Here is a 21,939-nt window from a genome sequence, read left to right as displayed (position 1 = left end):
ATTTTTAACTTTATTTACTGATTTCTGTCAATTTTTCAAAAAAGCCACTAGCAATAATAATTCAACTTGTGCTCATTTTTGTAATCCTTTCATCTGTATTATTTTTAAATTCTAACATAAAAAATGTATAGATTATAAAATTTTGAAATGTTCATACAATGTAAAAGAAACTGTTTGTCCTCTTTTTAAACAAGGATATTAAAAAATATTAATTATGTAATTTTTAAAAAATTTTATGCTGCAGTAGAAAGAGAAGTTATTCATTCTTCCCTACTTTAGTTACGATCTTTTTTGAAAATGAAGCTTTGAGACATGACATACTTATACACCAACCTATTTTCTTCATACAGATAATACTGATTTTACTACAAGCAGTATACCCATTCTTTGCACTAGAAATAAACAGGAAACTATATCCTTCCAAAACATAAAAGTATTAGAAAAGTGCCAAAAGAAAAAAAAAATCTATACAGAAAATTATTTTTTTTAACATATTGATAAATACACTGAATAGTAAATACCCTTTTTTTTAGTTATCACAATATATACTTTGTCAGTAAAATAAAATCTTAGAGTTTATAACAATGACAAATTTCAAAATAAAATTTTCTCAAAAATTTTAAAGAATTACTCATAATAATTTTTATGTATATCATTTCTGTTCAGTCAATCCTATTGCTTACTAAAACCCTTTTAGTATCACACTGAATTTCTTATTTTTCCATCCAATGATTTTATACTTTTCCACATATAAATAAGAATATTAAATAAAGCTGGGGGATAAAATGTGTATGCCAAATGATATGCAGAGAACTAATCATTTGGTATAAAACAATGTATTTCCCTGTGACATTCTACTACTAGACGTAGTAGTAACATATTACATGAGGAATGCTTATAAAGTATATAAAATCATTAATATTGCAGTACTTGACAAATTTAAAACCATATTATCAGTACTGGATGCCAAATTAGTTGCACCTAATTTTTTATTTAGTTATGTCATCTAGATTTAATATTTTAAGGCTTATTTTTTTCAGGTCATTAATATGAATAATGAAGTTTAGAAAAACAATTGAGACTGAAATTTCCAAAGATGTTGATCAATATGCTTGATAATAATAAACACTTATAAAATTATGTTGTGTTAAAAATTAATTTAATTCCATATATATAATTTTTTAATAATTCTCTTAAATATACATGTTAATATTATAAATATCAAATTATTCACAGGAAGCATTAATAAATGTCACCGCTTTGGAAACAGCCTAATAAATACAATCATCCACATGAATATCAAACATACCATGGCTAACATAATCCAAACACACCAGTTGCATGATTTCTTAGCATAAACTTCTAATTTTTCACTTTCCACTTTTAATCGAGAATATCTGTCATCTGCCATTGAGGATGACTTTTGCAAAACCTTAAATAAATAAATTAATAAGTATAATTTAATAAAACATAATTATTAAATTATTATAATAAAAAATTGTAGAAAAAGAAAGAAAATCCAAAAGCTTTCAGATCTTATATTATGCCCAAAAAGGCATTTTTCTAACATCTTGTGTGTTAACTTTATTTATTAAATATCATGTTCTTCATACTTAAATCACATAAAATTCAATTCAACAGCAATATCACAAAGCATTTAAAAACAGCATATCTTTAGAATTTCCTACACACAATCCTTTAAAATATTAAGATCTTTTTCGACACAATCAATCCATCTTAGCAGGGGTCTGCCCCGAAGTCTATTTCCCATGGGCTTTGCCAGAAAGATTTTTTTTACAGCAACGATCTTCATTCATTCTAACCAGATGGCCAGCCAATTTAAGTCTCTGTAATTTGACGAATTTTACAATATCCGGTTGTAAATTTTATAGAATTCTAAATTAGACCTTCTTCTCCATGATCCATTCACTTGGACCCCACCAAGAATGCAATGCAAGATCTTTCATTCAAAAATTTCCAGAGCTTTTTCATCACGTAAAGTCAATGCCCAAGTCTCTGATGCATAAGTCAAGACTCATCTTATAAGACTTTTGTAAAAAAGCAATTTAGTTCTTAACATAACAAAGCTGGATTTTAGATAACTCTTCAGGACATAAAAACATCTATTTGCAGCAATGATTCTCTGATATATTTCTGTGGCAAACACATTTTTATTATTTATCTCTGTTCCCAAATAAGTAAAACTGTTAACTTTTTCAAATTTATAATTGCTAATTTCTAAGTGACTAAGTTGTAAGTCTGACTTTAAGCAAGGTAAATATTTAATTTTCATTTACAAATAAATTAATTCTTTTAGCACTTTGTTCCAATGCCTGTTTGAGAGACGGTGCGGTTCGGGCAATAATGCCTATCATCATAAGCCAATATTTCAACTGAGTAAAAATATTTCCTCTAATTATTGATCTTTGAGTCTCTAATAACTTTTTTTAGTGCTATGTTAAACAGGAGGCATGCCAATGCCTTTATGGCTTTTTTTAGAGTCAAGGTTACAAGCGCAACAAATTTTTCTGGAATTTTCAATGCATGCATAGCTTTTATGAGGAGTTAGTTCTCTGTTAATACAATCATATGCTGTTATAAAATCGATAAAAAGATTGTGAGTCTCAATTCCAAATTCTCTACATTTTTCAAGAATCTGTTTTAAGTTGGAAATTTGCTCAGTTGTAGATCTTCCTTTCCTAAATCCATATTGATAGTCGCCTATCAAGTTATCAACAAATGGCAAAAGTCTGTCAAAAAGAATAATAGACAGAATTTTATAGGATGTGCAAAGAAGACTGATTCCTCTATAATTGCTACAGTCTATGATGTCACGTTTTTTGTGTATCATGCTAATGGTACTAAGTTTCCATTCCGTTGGAGTGTCTCTTTTTTCCAAATACAGTCAAAAGTCGTTAATCCGGACTCATCGGGATTTTGGCGATTCCGGATTATCGATTTTTCTGGGTTATAGATCATCAGTTTAAATCTGGTAAGATGGCATGCAGAAATTACAAAATTAAAAATATGAAACCGTAATTTATGAAATAAAGAACAATTATGATCTAAAGGGTATCAAAATTTGCAAAAAGAAAAATCTTAATATTTATTTGTTTACTTTATTAAACATTTCTTTCAATGGAAGTTGCTTCGTTTCATGTGATAATACATTCTCTTTAATTCTATTAAACAGACATAATTTCTTCTTTAGTTACAAAGTTCCGCTGTTCAAGCCATATAATTGCTGTGTTGAGAATACCGACGAAATGTTTTCGTTTTCAATAACCTCTGGGTCACTTTCTTCACTATCGGAAGCGAATTATAATAATGAGGAACTTGATTTAAATCATATCAAAGACTGAGTACATCGAGATGAAATACTACACTTAGTAAGGAATTATAAGCCAAATAAAATAAAAATATCTGCCCTGAAGATAAGGATAGTGCTGACAGATCAACTTCCAAACCGCGGCGTGAAATTGATAAACAGATTTCGGATTTCAAAACACACTTTCACTTTGTAGATACAAATTACATATTAGTAAATATATATCGGAAATTCTATTTGACATAATCGAAAGTTCAAGCTTACTTTTATGAAATTGCTCTAACAGTCTGCAAAAAATAATAAGCCGGATCCAATTCGAAGATTAAGGAACAACGCAATCTGCAACATTAACTGAATTAGATAATTTTAGCTTAGCTTATACCGTCCGTTACACATTAAACGTGCATGCGCACAAACATATTCGCAGTCGTAAAGGTCTTACGCGCACTCGTAAACGCCTGTGCGCATGGGTGAACGCGACGCATACGCAGAAAATTTGTAGCTTTGAGGTCCGGATTATAGATCATTCCGGATTCTGGGTGTCCGAATTAACAACTTTTGACTGTATGTTGAATTAATTCCTTTATAAGCTGTACACAGTCATGTCCCATAACTTTATAAAAGTTCTGACGATATATTGTTAGGTCCAGGAGATTTATTTTATTTCATTTTATTTATTTATTTCATTATTCACTTCTATCAATGAGGTGGGATCAACAGGCTCTAAATTTCTGATTGTTGATCTACTAACTTCAGAAGGCACGTCGGAATTCAGCAGCCCGTTCAGGTGCTCACTCGATCTTTGAAGAATGTCACCTTTTGTACTGAAAATATTGCCATCTTTCCCTCTGCACAATGTAGTTCTTGGCTTGAAACTTCTTTGTCCATGATTAATCTCATGAAAGAAAGCTCTGCTTTCTCCTACTCGCCTAAGATGTTCAACATCCTTTAAGAGATTTTTATGAAAGTTTGTCTTCTTAATATGGTGGATATTTTTTTTTCCTTTTTTCTGGCACATTTATATTTGCCAACGGCTATTCTAGTATGTTTTCTTTGTATCATATTCTTATATGCCCTATTTTTAAGTTCGGTGGCAGCTCTTCACTCCAGATTAAACCAATCATCATATTTTTTCTTTTTAACTTTTCCTATGACAGAGTAGCCAGTTTTAGTGAATTCCATTTTTCATCAATACATTCCAATTTATCCAATTTAATGTTTTTCAATTTTGTTTCAAATTCATTCTGATATCTTTGCTTAATATCTGTATTTTTCAACAACTGACAGTTATATTTTTCTAGTTTCACCCCTTGGTTTTTATGGGCATTAGAAATTCTTGCTCTAATTTTCACCATTACTAAGTAGTGGTCCGAATCAAAATTTGCTCCATGATATGATCTGACATGCAGTATGTCTAATGCATTCTAAGATCGATTAAGATGTGATCAATCTGATTAAAGGTGTCACAATCTGGAGATCTCCATGTCAATTTGTGTATACGTTTGTGTGTAAAGCAGGTATTGGCCTCCACCATATCATGTTCTACAGCAAAAAATATCAGCTTCTGTCCATTATTATTTGAGTCGCAAGGTAGGTTGTGCTTAGCAGTGATGGGTTTGAACTTGTCTTCTTTCCCAATCTTGGCATTTGCATCACCCAACACAATTTTATGTCATGTTTGGGACTGGCAGAATATAATGCATGGATTTTTTCATAAAAAATATATTTTCCTTCATCTTTGTCCTCTGTTGGAGCATGTATATTTATCATGCTATAGTTGAAGAATTTGCCTCTCAATTTGATCTTGCACAGTCTAGGCGATTTGGCCTCAAAATCAATAATAAGATGCCTAATCCTCTTATGAATAATAAAGCCTGTATTAAACATGTTTCTTAAGATCACAACAGTAAAATACTGTGTGATTTCAGCCATCTTGAATTCCCTGTCCAATCCATCGCATTTCCTGAAGGGCCATCAAATCAATCCTATAATTATCCATGATCTCCATTAAAAGAGATAGTCCCTTGTTTCTGCAAAGCGAGCATAAATTCCATGTACTGAATCTCAAATCCTTAAAATCCTTTCCAAGTTGCCTCCATATTAACAGTCCAGAAAATTCTTCCTTTGATTTGATAACAAGAGTTTTTTTTTACCACAGCCAACTCTATAATGGCCCTGAAATAAATAAAAAGTCACATATCCAGATGGGTGATATGTTTTTGTGGTAGTGTGTGGTTGTGAACCCATGGTCATGGATTTTTTGGATGCATATTTTGCTATTCTAAGTGATTTTAAATCACTTACGCTGAGGTAAATAATATTTTTATCTTATTTCGTTTCATACTTTTTTAATTTTTAGATTTATTTCGGAAAATCTGTAGCTGTTCTCAATCCTATTCAAGTATTTTGTTTTAACATAACATTGAATACATTTACTCTAGTTTGAACATTTTGCATAGTGTTGTTTTGAATATTTGTTTGGTATAGTACATTAGGAATTCTTTATTTTGATTATTTCTTTCTAATGGCATATATGACAGTCTGTCCCAATAAAAGAAACTTTATCACCACAAACATTTCAGGCATTAATAACAACTAAAGATGCATTCATTCAATTGCTTCCATGTTTGTTTCAAAAGTATGAAGCTGAATACATATTGTTAGGAAAATTGCTCCTGAATCACGTTTTGGAATGTATTGGTAAATGTCAGGTTCAAATTATTAAATAAATGACCTACAATTATTATAAAGTGAGAAGAAACTTCGTTTTAAAAACAATATTATAATTTCATCATCAAATATGAATGGTTCTTTTAACGGCCCTTTTACAGATTATGATAAGGATTTTCTACCTTTATTTATGATAAGGATTCTATATTTATCTTTTCGAATATTAATGATTATTCAAGTTTACTAATTAATGAGTTTTTTATAGAAAATGTTTCTTCTGATATTTTAGCAGTGCTAGTTTATGTTTCAGGTTATGATGCAATGAAAAAATTAAGGGTGATAAAATGCAATATTTGCCAGGACTGGTTGCAAAGTATTCATTCAGTAGATACAGCAGATGATGTTTTTTGTTTTCTTAAAGAATTAGATACGGGGCAATTAAAAATTTTCCATCTGAAGTTACTTTATTAAAATCTTCAATTGTATATTTCTTATTTGGTGAAATTCTTAAAAACATGGAAGATACATTTGTTATGCCAGGAAAGCAAACAGATATTTTATATAAGTTACCTTGCATACAGTTAGGTCAAATTAACTTTAATTTAACAGATTCTTGCACTTGCGGAATGACTTTACAAACTCGGTTAGAAAATACGTTTGATAACTTGTAAAATAATGTTAAATAATTATACAAAATATAAAAATGACAAAATTAATATAAAATGTTCATATAAAAAAGTTTAAAAATTTAATTAATTTCAGTTAATAAGTCACAATTGTTTATTTTTATTTATGCTTTGTTTCTGCATAGATTATGTACAATATGTAGCATAAACGTATATGGTACAGCTCCAAGTTTTATGAATTTATATTTAATAGTGGAATAGTCCTGTAATTTGGGGAAATCTCTTTAAAAAAAACCAAGCCTAATCATTTACCTCTTGGATGGTTTGGAAAAAGTGATTCAACAAAAAATTGGAACTGGTACAAATAGATGGCTGTCCTTTTTATGAATGTAATTAGCATTTAGTTCTTTGAAATTATCTTGAAAGATTTATTTAAAGTATAACATGTATGTAAATTCATCTTTATATTCAAATTTTCTAGCATTTAAGGAATTTTAATTCCTTTCTCAGTCTTGAGAAAATTGAGATATCCAGATTTTAGTGAATGGAGTGAAGAGAGATGACTATGGGTATTTACCTTCTAAAAATTTATATAGCTGATGCAATGGCATGAAGTTTTACAAAATAATTCTGCCCTTAATATTTATTTTACTAGTATGAAAATATAAAATTTGTATCCATAAATCTATTAAATTCCTCCCTTATGTGGATTTTATATTATTTTGGGAATAAATTTGATTCAGATTACATAAATGGATTTCATTTTTATCGAAATTACATAAATAACGTTCGCATGTGGTGATTCTCAATGATATTTTTAGTTACATAAACAAAGTACAAATTGTTTTAAAAATTATTGAAGCTATACATTTTTACCACCTGTAAAAATATTGCACTATGAAAAATTTAATGTAAACCATGCAACCTACTCACGTTTATTAATTTTACTTACATTTATTTTAAGACAAACTATTATTTTCGGCAAAGTTGAACTCCGGGATTATAGTGAAGAGAAAGAGATAGACTATTTAGATCACGTGACCTTCCGAAACTGATTTCACTTCAAGGCCATGATACAGTCAGCTATGTTTTTTACTGGGTGAGGTAGTTGGTCTCACGTCCAACCCCCAACCTGGAGGACCATGCCACCAAATTTATAAACTCCCTGAAGGCAGGGATGCCCAGCTATACCCCCTGGACACTGGGTACCCATTTCAGTCACCTTTTAAGACATGCATGAGCTACATTGGGACTATTCTTTCACACCCGGTCACCACACAGGTGTCTTCATTATTCAGTTTCTTTAAATATAATACATGGCGATAATGTTTGGTGGCAACAGTTTGAAAAGAGAACCAACGCAAAAAGTGAAATGATGCAAAATGCCTTTTTTAGACCAATAGCTCTTTGGGTATAATGCCTCTTTGGGCTAAAAATATAAAATCTAGCCTTCTAAACATTCGCCCATGCTTATACAGTCAAAAGTCGTTAATCCGGACACCCATAATCCGGAATGATCTACAATCCGGACCTCAAAGCTACAAACTTTCTGCGCATGCGTCAACGCATAATGCATCCACACATACGCATGTGCGTATGCGTCGATGCATAATACGTTTACGCATGTGCATTTAATGTATAACGGATGGTATAAGCTAAGCTAAAATTATCTAATTATCTATTTCAGTTAATGCTGCAGATTGCGTTCTTCCTTAATCTTCGAATTGGATCCGGCTTATTATTTTTTGCAGACTGTTAGAGCAATTTTATAAAAGTAAGCTTGAACTTTCAATTATGTCAAATAGAATTTCAAAGGATCTACAAAGTGAAAGTATGTTTCGATGCCCATCAAGCAAAAAGTGGAACTGCTGCAAAAAATGGATAAAGGCATATCTTTTTTTTCTCTAACCATTCCGAAATCTGTTTATCAATTTCACACTGCTCTACGGAGGGGGGGGGGAGTCGCGGCATGCAATGAATTGGAAGTTGATCTGTCAGCACTATCCTTATCTTCAGGGCAGATGTTTTTATTTTATTCGGCTTATAAATCCTTACTAAATGTAGTATTTCATCTCGATGTACTCCGTCTTTCATATGATTTAAATCAAATTCCTCGCCATTATAATTCGCTTCTGATAGTGAAGAAAGTGACACAGAGATTATTGAAAATGAAAAAATTTCGATTGATAAATTAGTCGGTAGTCTCGACACAGCAAATATAGGACTTGAACAGCGGAACTTTGTAACTGAACAAGAAATTATGTTTGTTTATAGAATTAAAGAGAAAGTATTATCACATAAAACGAAGCAACTTAAACAACTTACATTGAAAGAAATGTTTAATAAAGTAAACAAATAAATATTAAGCACTATTTTTGTAAATTTTTATACCCTTTAGATCATAATTGCTCTTTATTTCATAAATTACGGTTTCATATTTTTAATTTTATAATTTCTGCATGCCATCTTACCAGATTTAAACTGATGATCTATAATCCAGAAAAATCGATAATCCGGACTCGCCGAAGTCCCGACGAGTCCGGATTAACGACTTTTGACTGTATTTAGAAACGTGCATTCATAATAAAAAATAAAATCCTTTTCAAACAGTCTAGAAAATTTGTTTGCTAAACTGAATCATGAGAGACAAAGAGCTAAAAACAAACATATGTAATGACAACATCTCACTTAAATAGTTCTTTAAAGTAAAAAAATAAAAATATTAGTAATTTTATATTTTAATGCATTATTTAATATATTAAAATTGACATTCAAAATGATAGAAACAGCATTAACCTTCTTCTTTTTTTATTTTCGTTCGCAAGCTGAAGCACCGTAATGTCAACCATTCTGATTTTTAAAGTATAACATCATTCATAGGTCTTTCATATGGCAAGAATATAATGTTTATTTTTAGAGTGACATAAAGAATCATTTATCGACAATATGAAATTCATAATTATGTTTTGCTACTTTTCGATCACAATAAGTTTTATTAGCATTAGCGCATGAAAAAGAAGATTTTCTAGTTCCAGAATTCAATTGCAGAATTCAATTTTTACCCTTTTAAGTTTTTACTTTAACCCAGTGTTTTCCAAACCCTTTCCTGAGGAGCATTGGCATCCAGCATAAAATTATGAAACTCGGTTAAGACAACATCGAAATGTTGCCTGCTTTTATGTATTTAATACAATCTAAAACAATTCTTAAAATAAATGTAAAGATAAAACATTAAAAAATAAAACTGAAAGCTTTCAGATTTTACATTACGTCCAAAGGGGCAATTTTTTCACATTTTGTGCATTACCTTTATTTATATTTATTAAATAATGTCATATTCTTTGCACTTAAATCATAACATTCAGTTCAACAGCAAAAATGCAAAATAATTTTAAAATGAACATATCTTTAGAATTTCCTATACACAGTCTGGCGCTGGAGATAAAAATGTTTTTTTTCGTACAGTGTTGCAGTTGCTCGCTTTGAAATCATTGATTTTATTAATCAAAAATTCGTCAAAGTTTTACGAATTATGAAATAGATAATAAAACAAATTCCAAATTTGGACTTCCAGATGCCCATATTCAGGTGGAAGCGTGCGTTACTCGAAATTTGATAGCTCTAGGTACCATTGTTTTATCACAATGAGAGAAACATGCATACATTTATGCAGATTCTTCATTATTTAATTTCTTTAAATATAATACAGGGCTGTAATATTTGGTGGCAGCAGTTTGAAAAGTAAACCAACATTTAAAGTTTTCAATGCAAAATGCCAAAACGAAATTAATAGCCCTTCTAGGCTAATGTCCTTTGGGCTAATTATGTATTATTTTTAATTTTTTATATATAATAATTTACAGCATAATTTAATTTTTCACTTTCCATGTTTAATCGAAAATATCTGTCATCCGCCATAAGAATGACTTTTGCAAAACCTCAAATAAATAAATTTATAAATAAGTTCTTTTTTTCTCTTGGTGGGGGGGGGGGGGGAAGAGCAAAAGATGGCATAAATAGGAACAATGAAAATGCAGTCAAATAACTTGGCAACAGCACCAAAATTTCAAAAAGAAAAATGTAAACAAGGCTTTGTATATTAAAATCAACATTCCATGGTTCATTAGAAATACACAGATTCATAAACAGATCAAAGTTGTAACACTCATTATTTTATATTGGCTACAGAGTACAATTTCTTTTAAATGTTGAAAAATTCTTAATATATGCACCCAGCTAGCCTAGTGGACTACATGACCCTATGCTGGATAATCCACTTAAATGCCCTTGAAGTATTCACCATCTAGCAAGATGGTATTTAATGATTTTGCACAGTCTGTTCATAGACATTGCATGTAGATAATTTTTCCTTTATTTTCAACTGTTAGCATTTATTAATTCTCAGGTGTTTATATTCAGTTACAGTCAAGTGTTAATAATTTGTAATTTATACGTTTTTCAACCTTATACTTTTCATGTTACATTAACTACACTTTGTTTAATCCTCTTATTTAACATTTATTGCTTTTAAAGTGTTAATAACTTCTAATTTTCCTGATTTGCTTGTACATGTCATGTTATACTAAATCAATTAGTTTTGTCCTCTTCACTTCTGTAAGCTGACATTTTCAAAAGGCCAAAAATCTGGCAAATAATTATTCCTCCTGCCCACAGATGATGCAACAAGTATAAATGTCCATTTCCAAATAGCTATTAATTCCACCTAAAAAGGTGAAGGTTGATTTCTTAATTCATGCAGTGTTATGAGATTGTATGATTTTTTGCAAATTTGCTGCATTTGACAAACCTGTGCTGCTAGAATTTATGTCTGTGCTGTTTTGTGAATTTTCTGCCACTCCATAATTTCGTTGTGCTATTTTTTGCAACTTTATTTTTTTTTATTTACTATGATAAACATGCTGAAACAATCAGCAACACAGCCTTCCAGCTATAACAGTGAAGACAGCTTCACAGCAAAGCATTAAAGTACAGATCCTGACTCGGTCGATCGTTCTCAAGCTAATCTCTGAATTTAAAACACTACTACTCTCTCCCCATACAGGCAGGGTATATATAGCTTTAACCTACCTTCAAGAATATTCTCAAGAAAATTGCTAAGAATGCATTTTAGAATGTTCTTGCTCTGTCTATGGCATATCACCAATTTTTTTTGCCATATATGGCAAAAGTGCAATTTTGCACCAAATCTGCCAACCCTGTCACTTTCTAGTAACCCTAACTCCGTTTTGCAGGAAAGCTATCTCACTGGGCATTTTGCAACAATATTTATCAATAATCCTTTGTTTCAAGGATAGATACTTCCTATGCATTAAAATTCTCACAGGCACTATATTGACAGACAAAATCAAGCTTCCACTACACTTTAGGTAGCATGTAGAATATACAAAGTTATTACCCCATGCTACATGAAGAACTGCACAAAAAATCCAACAGTCCAAGATATATCTGAATGCCCTCTTAAAAAGCTTGTTATCTTCAATCTTCAAAAACTTTCATTAAAGCAATACAGAAAAGAAAATCTTGTATTTTAAAATGGAAGGAATATCAAAATGATCCTAATGAAATATAAATTCTATACCTCAGTATCTTTACGTATGATATGACCAGCTAAAAGACTATTTTGTTTCAAATTCTGTACAAGAGACATCATCTCCTGGGCTACTTTCTCTTGCATTGAATTATGGTACTGCATGACAGCATCCAGATCATCTTGAGTCGAGTTACCATTGATTTGTCTCAGACGAATGCCTTCTGCTGTTAAATAAGATAATTTCATCTCATTAACTAATTTTAATTGTAACACATATAGGTTCAATACAGTTTTAATTTTAATAAGGACATTTGCTTGTAAATGAACAATATTAGTCTCATTACTCATAAATAATGTAAAACATTCATCTTAATCTTACTCATAAGTAATATCAAATATACATCAAGAACACATGATTACTACAAGGAGCAGATAGCACACAAGAACTACCGAAGTTTAACAGTGTATCCAACAATAGAAGACATGATTTCAAAAATACTTTTGGCTAAGTCAGTAGAGCAACAAATGTTAAGAAAAGCAGCAACAAATATTTCAAATTTTAACATATTCGAGCAATATATTTTGATAACTGTAATGGTTTTAAGCAATTAAATTTCAAAACTATAACAGTCTGAAGCAACAAAGATAAAACTGAAGTAGTTTGTTTCTATGAGCATATTTACTTATAAATAAAAAACTGATATGTTAAGCCTTTGAATTTCTTTTATCTTTACTCAGAAAGAACATTAAACATTTATCTTGAAACAACTACATACCTAATATAAATTTTAATAGCTTCATAACATTAATCTATAGACCTACATAGGTTACGTAACATGATTTTCAGATTAGATAAAAACAAGTATATTTTTCATTAAGAAATAAATTTCAATCAAAATGTTGTAAGTACTTTTTTGGATATTTTACAAGTAAATTAAATTAAATGACTTTAGCCAATATCTTTTTCACAAGGTAAAAATATTTAAGATGTTAATGAAAATGAATGCAAATAAACATGGAGAGATATGTTCTATATTGACAATTAATTAGATCACCAAATTTTAAAAATGCTGAGTGCAACTAAGACCAATTTTCAATACATAGCTAATGCCTTAACTAACAAGCCATATGTTTAGCTAACTGACCATAAATGAGAATATTAAAGTTACCTTAAATTTTCCTTCTTTTCAAAGTTTTATACATCTCTTCCTGTATTATATAAAGTTTTTTAGGATGCTGCTTGACTTTTTTTAATGCTCTTGTAATACTGCTTGGCTGCTTTTCATTTTTGGAAAAGCTTTCACGATATTTTGTAAGAAATGAGATATTCTACTTCATCCAACAGCTTCCAGACTTTCAGTTTATATCCCCACCCTCCAAATTCTCTTTTGCTTTTCCACTTGTTTGTGTTTCTTTACAGTTTTCAGATAACTCATTTGAGCTTTTTGCAAATTTTTTTGGGAGGGTGGAGTTGAGATGTTTGGGTTATATGCTTTATCACTTTAAGAAAACAGGGAAATTTCAGCTGTTGCCATACTTTTGCATGCATTATTTTATACAATGTAGTCTATATTCATTAATTGACCTATGTTGAAACAATTCTGTGTAGCCAGTTATTAGTCACCAGTGTTCACGTTTATAAGTTCCTGTACTATATTTATTAATTTATTACTTATAAAGATCATTGGAATCAAACATAAGACAAACCGAATGCTGGTTGAAAACTTTACCATTTATATGTTTCACCAAATTTGGCACAAATATATCACAGTAAAAGTTATTTGACATTATACATGTTTGATAACTATTTCTCATTTTAGCATTTAAACTTCCTTTCATGGAACATTAAACAGAAATGCCATATAACTTAATTTTATTAAGAACTTATAGTTTCATTTTACTAGGGTTTCAAACCTTTTTTTTTTATTATTATTATTATTATTATTATTATTATTATACTGGTTAAAGGATTGATAGAGGAAACACTGGTGGAGATCCGTAGCTGTTCTGACGTGCAAATCATTATGTAAAAATTAATTTTAAACTTATTTGATTTGCTATTCATTCTATGCAACTGGCAGCAAAATTTCAACTTAAATCTAGAAACTGACACAGTTGCACTTTCAATCCTTCAAAAAGTAAAGCTATGCTTGTTCCCAGTACGTTTGATGAACAAAATATTGCTTCTTTGATGCTCGATAATTCTCCGTTGGAATTTGTAGGAAATGTTAAATATTTAATTAAAATTGACCAAAAATTGACATGGAAAAAGCACATTGAATTCCTTTCTGCTAAATGTGAAAAAATTATTAATGGCTTTCACCGAATTGCCAAAAATACTTTTGGAGTAAGCTACGATGTTAAGAAACTCATGTATAAGCAGTGTATTGTACCTTTCATTTCGTACGGCTGTCGTGCTTGGGGACATGTTCTTGCCAAGAAGGTTAACAAAAGAAATTTAAGAAAGATTCAACGGAGAATTCTTCTTCGTATTATTAGTGGTTATAGAACCTTAAGCTATGAGGCTACTTTTGTTCTTGTAGGAGTTCCGCCTATTGATTTTGAAATTGCATATAAGAATAATATTTTTGAGTCATTGGCAACTCATGCTTCGGAAGACTGTGTTCATGGAATTGTCCCCTTCACTGATCTTCCTCATCCTGCTTCTTTAGAACCCATAAATTTCTGTGATTATAAAGAGACTGCTGAAATAAGTTTTCATATGGTTTTCTTTACAGATGGCAGCAAGATGAACAACAAGGTTGGCCTTGCATTTGTTCTTTTTGAAGGCCATTCCGAGATTTGTTTTCTTAGATACCGTATACGGAATGAATGTACAGTTTTTCAAGCAGAACTTCTGTGCATTTATATTGCCGTCAAATGGATTCAGGATCATGGGACATCTTCAAAGTACCTTATTTGTTCTGATTCTCTTTCTTCTCTTCAACTTTTGAACAGTATTACCAGCTGCAATAAATTAGTTATCCAAACCCTAGTAACTGTTAGTTCGCTTAGAATTAGAGGTATTGATATCTGCTTTGCTTATGTGCATGCTCATCATGGTTTCTACGGAAATGAAAGAGCTGATTTCTTAGCTAAAGATGCCTTAAATTTACCCATTGATATCAACATTAGCATTCCAAAGAGTTATTGGAAATCCTTTCATTATAAAAAGCTTTTAGCTATGTGGAATGAGGAATACATTTCATCTTGTAATGCTGAAGTCACCAAAAAGTTCCTTCCTTCTGTTTACCATAGACTGAATTCCGAGTCTTTCCTCTCGTTAAATTTTAAAGTGTCTCAGTTTTTATCTGGTCATGGTAAATTTGCAAGTTATCTGTTTCGTTTTAACCTACGATCAAATAATTTATGTGAAAGTTCAAAAAGAGTTCCTCAGGATGTGGAACATTTGATTTTCTCGTGCCCTACATTTGATGGCCCTAGATTATGCTTACAGAACGATTTGAAAATGTTCGGAGTGACTTGGCCAGTGAACTTATCTGTTTTCGTGAAGTCCAGACTGCTGTTCTCCGCTTTTGTTCGCTTTATTTATGCATGTAATTTTTAATGTTTATTTATACATGTAACCTTTAATGTTCTAGTTTACTTACTTCTGTAAGCCTCGTGTTGTACATATGTGGTGCACGGGGAGTCTGTATGTTCTCAAAGGAAAAAAAAAAAAAGATGGTGCTGCTGTTATGAAAAAATTTGGCAAATTATCAGCTATAATTAATCAACTATGCTATTCACATGACATTCACTTAGCAGTTAATCAGAAGATGAAGACGAATACAAATATAACAATTATGAAGATTCTCTTTATTATGTTTGTAACCAAGAACATTCTATTGCTATTTTGTCTGACAATTACAAACGATCAGTTTCACAAATTAGAAAAATTTGTAAGTTCTTTAGAAAATCTCCAGTAAGAAACACCATTCTTCAAAATTATATCAAAAAAGAAAAAGGAAAGGAATTAAATGTAATTCTTGACTGCAAAACAAGGTGCAATAGAATGGATGACATTACTGGAAGATTTCTGGCAGTAAAAGAATGTGTTGTTTTAGCATTGAATGATATTGGTTCTTCTTATATGTGGAATGAAGCTCAATATCCTAAACTTTTAGAACTTCATAAAATCTTGGAACTGATTTATCAAGCAGCTGAAGGCTTAGGGCGACGAGATGCCAATTTACTTACAAGTGAAGGTACATTTGAATTTATGTTAAATGAAAAATTTAAACACTGAAGTAAGTTTGAAATTATTATATGCTTTAGAAAAATGAGTTCAAGAAAGAATACAAGTAGAATTAGCAACTCTTTTGCTGTATTTGCAAAATCCACAAAACATTTCTAGTTCAGCGAAGAAATCTAACGTACTTTCTTTAGCTTCAAAAACCGAAATTATTACATTATCAGGAATGATATCGTCTAGATATCATTATTTTTCTGGCAAAAATTTGAAAACTGATTAAAACCGGTTTTTTGGAAATATTGAATTCAAAAACTAGTTTTTCAAAAAAGTCTGTTTTTGTATAAACCCTACATTTTACCAAAGTGGTTATACAGTGGAACTTTAATATATTGTTTTCTAATGGGACAAAGGGAAAAAATGATGAATTAAGAAAAACAATTAAGCAGAGAAATTTATATATTTTAAATAAGTAGCATTATAATTAAATAACAATTATTACTTTTAACTAAGGTGACCAGATTTTGAAGTTCGAAATTCGGGATGATATATACATATTTTTTTAATAATTTTGTTACAAATAAATCATTTTATTATTATTGTTATTGTGGTGAATGTGGTATGTAGGCCAATATATATATGTAAAATATAAAAAATACGATGGATTTGCTCTCCGGGAACAAGCAACCTCTAATTAACTTTCCGCAATTTCAGGATCTTCCCCCTAGACCAGTACTTTCGAGAACATTCGAACATATTACGTAACCACTTCTATAAATGAAGAATTCGTGCCATCTTGCGTCAGAGACTGCTTTTCTCCTCTGCTGCTATCAGACCTTTGCTGCCGCTTTTTCTATCCGCCTCCCTTTGTTCGAATAGTATGACGCAATAAATTTAAAGTTAATCGTATTCAGTCTAAATTACTATTTCATAGGTAATCTTGAATGAACTGCCATTTACATTGAATAAAAATATAGAGCTAAAAAGTTAAATTTTTCTACATCAAAAAAGTGTTTCGTCATTGGATTACACTCAGCCACAACAATGTCTGGAATTCTTATATGACCAGATTGCTAAGTTTCACTCATGTGTCTGACTGCCAAAATATTACATATATAAATCAAAATAAATCATTTTTGCTTTATTTTTTAATAGTGATGTATAATATTTTTTAATAAATAAAGAATGAATCAAAATGCATTTTCATCTTTAAAAAAATAATAAATATGTAATCCTTCTAAACTACTTTGATGAAGTAGCCTTATATTTCTCTGAAGCATGAATATTTCTTAGAACATCTTTTTCTTTTTTGATCTTCTTCTAAAAGTAAGTGCGATTTTCCATAAAATTAATTTTGGTGATTGACATACCATTCAAAGTGCCCACTTTAAACTATATCTTATCACTAGTGCAAGAACCATTCATAATACCAATACTCACTCAATTGCAGCATTAGTGCCAGGAAGACAAAAGAAAACTCTGGCAATTTTAAATATTTAACAAAGACTCTGGTTCTTACTAAAATACGCAGTTATTTCCATCCACCTCTGAACTGTACACATTTTTTTTTTACCATTCCAATATTTTTTTCTTCTGTGATGTATTGTTTTAAGATATCCCTCATAAATATCAATTTCCAATAATTTATGATTTGGTATCATTTTATTCGTTAGCAAAAAGGCTGTTTCAAGAAAGGATTTCACTTAATATGATCCAGCTATACAGTTCCATCTCCTGAAATACTTTTTTTTTGTCCATTTCTCCAAATAAGCAAGATCAGTCAAAATCGTAAAAAACAACCTTGTATTTAGCATAGGTATAATGAAACACTCAATCGATTTCGAGGGCAGCTAAAGGTCCCTCCTCATCAGGAGAAAGAAATACATAGAAAGAAAAAAATAGAAGAAGGAGTCACAGAAACACGTGGTCCTTATCAGCACTGCACGAGGTTATAACTAGATTTTTAATCAGAGTTGCACTGGCCGCCTACTTTTACTGAGCCAGGCTATCTGATCAAGCATAAGAAATATTAGCGAAGTTAAAATAGGGAGCGAGGGGCAAATGCACCTTACGCGCAAAATCTGAACTTCAAATAATGGAAAGCAACCACTGAACGGATTTCTATACCCTCTGGTAGTACCAAATGCGAGAAGGTATCGCCATCTATCGGCAAAAATAACTGAATAAGATAGTAGAATTTTAAAGGCATTAGGAAGGACTGGATTGGACTTCAAATCATTAACTAAACTTGCTAAATCTTTGTGAATGTGAAAAGCCTCAAGAAAATCCAATTTACGTAGTAAGAAGCCTTTTGGATGATTTTTGCAGACCCAAAATCAAAATTATGGTTAAAAGTCCAACTATGATACGCTATTGAAGACTTGTTAATTTCGCCTTTTTTGACATAAGATTCATGTTCCTTGATACGAAACTTCAACGCTCTTTTTGTTTGGCCAATATATCTTAAACCACACTGACATGATATACTATAAATTCCCCAAGAATTCAAGAGAGAAACGCAATCTTTTAGAATCGAAGGGTGAATTTTATTAATAGGGTAGAAACCGACTTGAAAATTTAATTTCTGGAGAATCCGTGCAATTTTATAGCTAACAGAAGGATAAAATGGAAGCACGACAAGGTCATTAATATTATTTCTAACAGTGGAATGTCTTCTTTGATGGGAATCTGAAAATTTTTTAACGGCTTTATCAATAATCACGGGAGAAAATCCACAGTCAATCGCAACTGCTCTCAAATAATTAAGTTCATTGGTAAGCAAAGATTCAGAGGAACAAACTTTAAGCGCACGGAATACATAATAGTAAAAAGAAGCCATTTTTTGCTTAACAGGATGGCATGACTTGGCAAACAAACTGCAAAGGGTTTACGGTACACAGTGGTGCTAAAATCGGTTTCATTGCGGATTATAAGAATATCGAGGAAGGGAAGGGAATTGTTGGATTCAATTTCAAGAGTGAATTGGATGGCTGGAAGTCAGTTATTTTTATTCAGTTATTTTTGCCGATAGATGGCGATACCTTCTCGCATTTGGTACTACAGAGGGTATAAAAATCCGTTCACTGGTTGCTTTCCATTATTTGAAGTTCAGATTTTGAGCGTAAGGTGCATTTGCCCCTCGCTTCCTATTTTAACTTCGCTAATATTTCTTTATGCTTGATCAGATAGCCTGGCTCAGTAAAAGTAGGCGGCCAGTGCAACTCTGATTAAAAATCTAGTTATAACCTCGTGCAGTGCTGATAAGGACCACGTGTTTCTGTGACTCCTTCTCCTATTTTCTTCTTTCTATGTATTTCTTTCTCCTGATGAGGAGGGACCTTTAGCTGCCCTCGAAATCGATTGAGTGTTTCATTATACCTACGCTAAACACAAGGTTGTTTTTTACGATTTTGATGGTCACATTAGTGTGTTTCTCTTCTAGTCTAGTCAAGCAAGATCAGTCTGATAACATGAAATAATGTCTTGAAATTCAATAACTTCGTATTATGACACGTCTCCATTCTCTTCAAGTTTTTCTAGAGTTATTTTAATATTTATTGGAATAAACTTATCCTTCAGCTTGCTCAATATTGAAGCTTTCAGAGCATCTTTTGAAGCAATTATACATCAAATACAGACACAGTTTGATTTTCAGTTATTTTAATAACTTTAAAACATTGAAGCCTAAGTTTTAATTAAATGTATCCAAGCTTCTGCCATTGGATTTTCAAAGAATTTTAAAATAAACATGAGAACTTTTCTTGAGATTGAAAATAAGCCTTCAATGGTAAAAACGTTTGGAGTACCCTTTCAATGGCTGGAAGTAACTGTCTTGTTAGTGAATATCCTAGTATCGTTGAAAATTCGGTTTCTATGAAGTTCCAGAAATTTCTCAGTGTTTCTACTCTAACAGTATAAGACTTATATCTTAGAAATAATCATTTCTATATCAAATGGCAAAATATCAGGTAATGTTTTTATGTGTTATGGATAACATGCACTGCACATCTGACTCCAATCAAATCATAATTAAGGTTTCATTTCAGTTTAACAAAAACATTATTTTCTCCAAATCTATCAGCTCTTCCAAAGTTAGAATTCTTATTATCGGCACAAATAATTTTTTCTTTTGTTTTCTGCGAGTCAGGTAGTAAAATAATTACTGACAAAGAATTTAAATTCTAAAACTTTTATTCCATAACTCCAATCTACAAATCTAACAAGTACTGGAAAAAGTTTTAGTTCTTTGTGACTGGATGCATCAGTTAAGATTGAAACAAATGAAGATTTTTCCAAATAAATTTGCAAAGCTCTTAAAGCATAAGGCATGAAAACATTTATTATTATTGCTTTGCCCTTGGTTTGTGCACATGTAAATTTAGGCTCAAATGCCACTTGAAGCAGCTTGGACATAAAATCCATAGACCTAAAGCTATGGTTGTGACAAATAGTATTGTATGCAAAAGTATCTTCTATTGCAGCTAATTCTTCTTCGTTATCACCCATTTTCTCCTATTTGAAAAAATTCTTTAATGACAAGCTAGATACAGCAGCAGAGTTTGATGTTTTATGTTTATTACTGTTTATATGAAGTTTAATATACCATGGTTTATTGAAAATTTTGAAGGACATGTATTTCACCATACATCAGAATTGCTTATAATTTATTCAATAAATGGGTATTCCTTCTGTACGTCTTTGTTAAATGTATACTTTTTTTTTTAAACCCGTAACTAAAAAAAAAAAAAAAAAAATCAGTGTTTAAAAATAATTAAAATATAAACTGCAGTAAAACATACCCTTATAATGTATGTACTGCATCGCTGATAAACCAAAAATATATGTCCTTGCTAAATGGGAAATGTCATAACATATCATCATTCTGAAACATTTTTAAAAATTGTTTTAACGCTTATGCAAAATCAAAATGATGATGGAGTAAAAACTTTACGATCTAAACGTGACAAAAGAAAGATAATTTTAGATAGATATATCAACAACAAAATTTCAGCAAATTACAAAATTCTTTTTAGATGTCGTATAATAATATGCAAGGGGATGATACATACTAACGTATGTAATGCACCGCTAATAAATTAAAAAATATATGTATATATTATAAATTCAAATCACAATCGAATATCAATTAAAAATCGCAGTGCTGTCTGTAAATGAAAGTCTGAACTGTTATTGTGATTGAGCAAAAATTCAGTGTTAAGTTGGGGGTTGAGGAGAGAAATACAGGAATGACAAATAGAACTCCCACATTACAATTTTTTGAACATAAATGCTACATAAGGAATCACCTGTTTATGCAGCTGGTATGGTGAGTCTCTCAACTTATGCCTGAGTTCTCAGTTTGCAATCTACACTACTTAAATAAATATATGCAGTTAAACTTTTAAGTTCTCACACTATGGTTTTTCAGGACAATACAGGACAAAATCTACACATTCAAGACCAAAAAAGGAGTTGCATAAAATCAGGACAGGGACTGAAAATTTGTGACATAGGGCCACCTTATTTTTAACATAAATGCACTGCTTTAAAAAATTTAACCCCCCCCCAAAAA

The 21,939-nt window shown here is 30.9% G+C and overlaps 1 protein-coding gene across 5 annotated transcripts in view; it reads right to left on the bottom strand.

Annotated features, from left to right (window-relative positions):
* Positions 1–1,137: 1,137 nt before the first annotated feature.
* Positions 1,138–21,939, bottom strand: part of Use1 (Vesicle transport protein Use1) — a 48,704-nt gene continuing 27,902 nt past the window's right edge. For 4 of the 5 annotated variants that reach the window (XM_035361000.2, XM_085824088.1, XM_085824090.1 and 1 more), the window contains 2 exons: positions 12,224–12,399; positions 1,138–1,432 (listed from right to left, as the gene is read on the bottom strand). In XM_035361000.2, coding sequence (XP_035216891.2) covers positions 1,253–1,432; positions 12,224–12,399 — 356 coding nt within the window. In that variant the 3' untranslated portion in view covers positions 1,138–1,252. Of the gene's footprint in view, positions 1,433–10,499; positions 10,563–12,223; positions 12,400–21,939 lie in introns of those variants that run through there. The other variant, XM_085824089.1, reaches the window with a different exon arrangement.

Source organism: Stegodyphus dumicola, chromosome 9 (genome assembly GCF_044657685.1).
Source record: "Stegodyphus dumicola isolate Sdum_Otavi_A_Nest chromosome 9, ASM4465768v1".
NCBI lineage: Eukaryota > Metazoa > Arthropoda > Arachnida > Araneae > Eresidae > Stegodyphus > Stegodyphus dumicola.
This window is presented reverse-complemented; position numbering and strand designations above follow the sequence as displayed.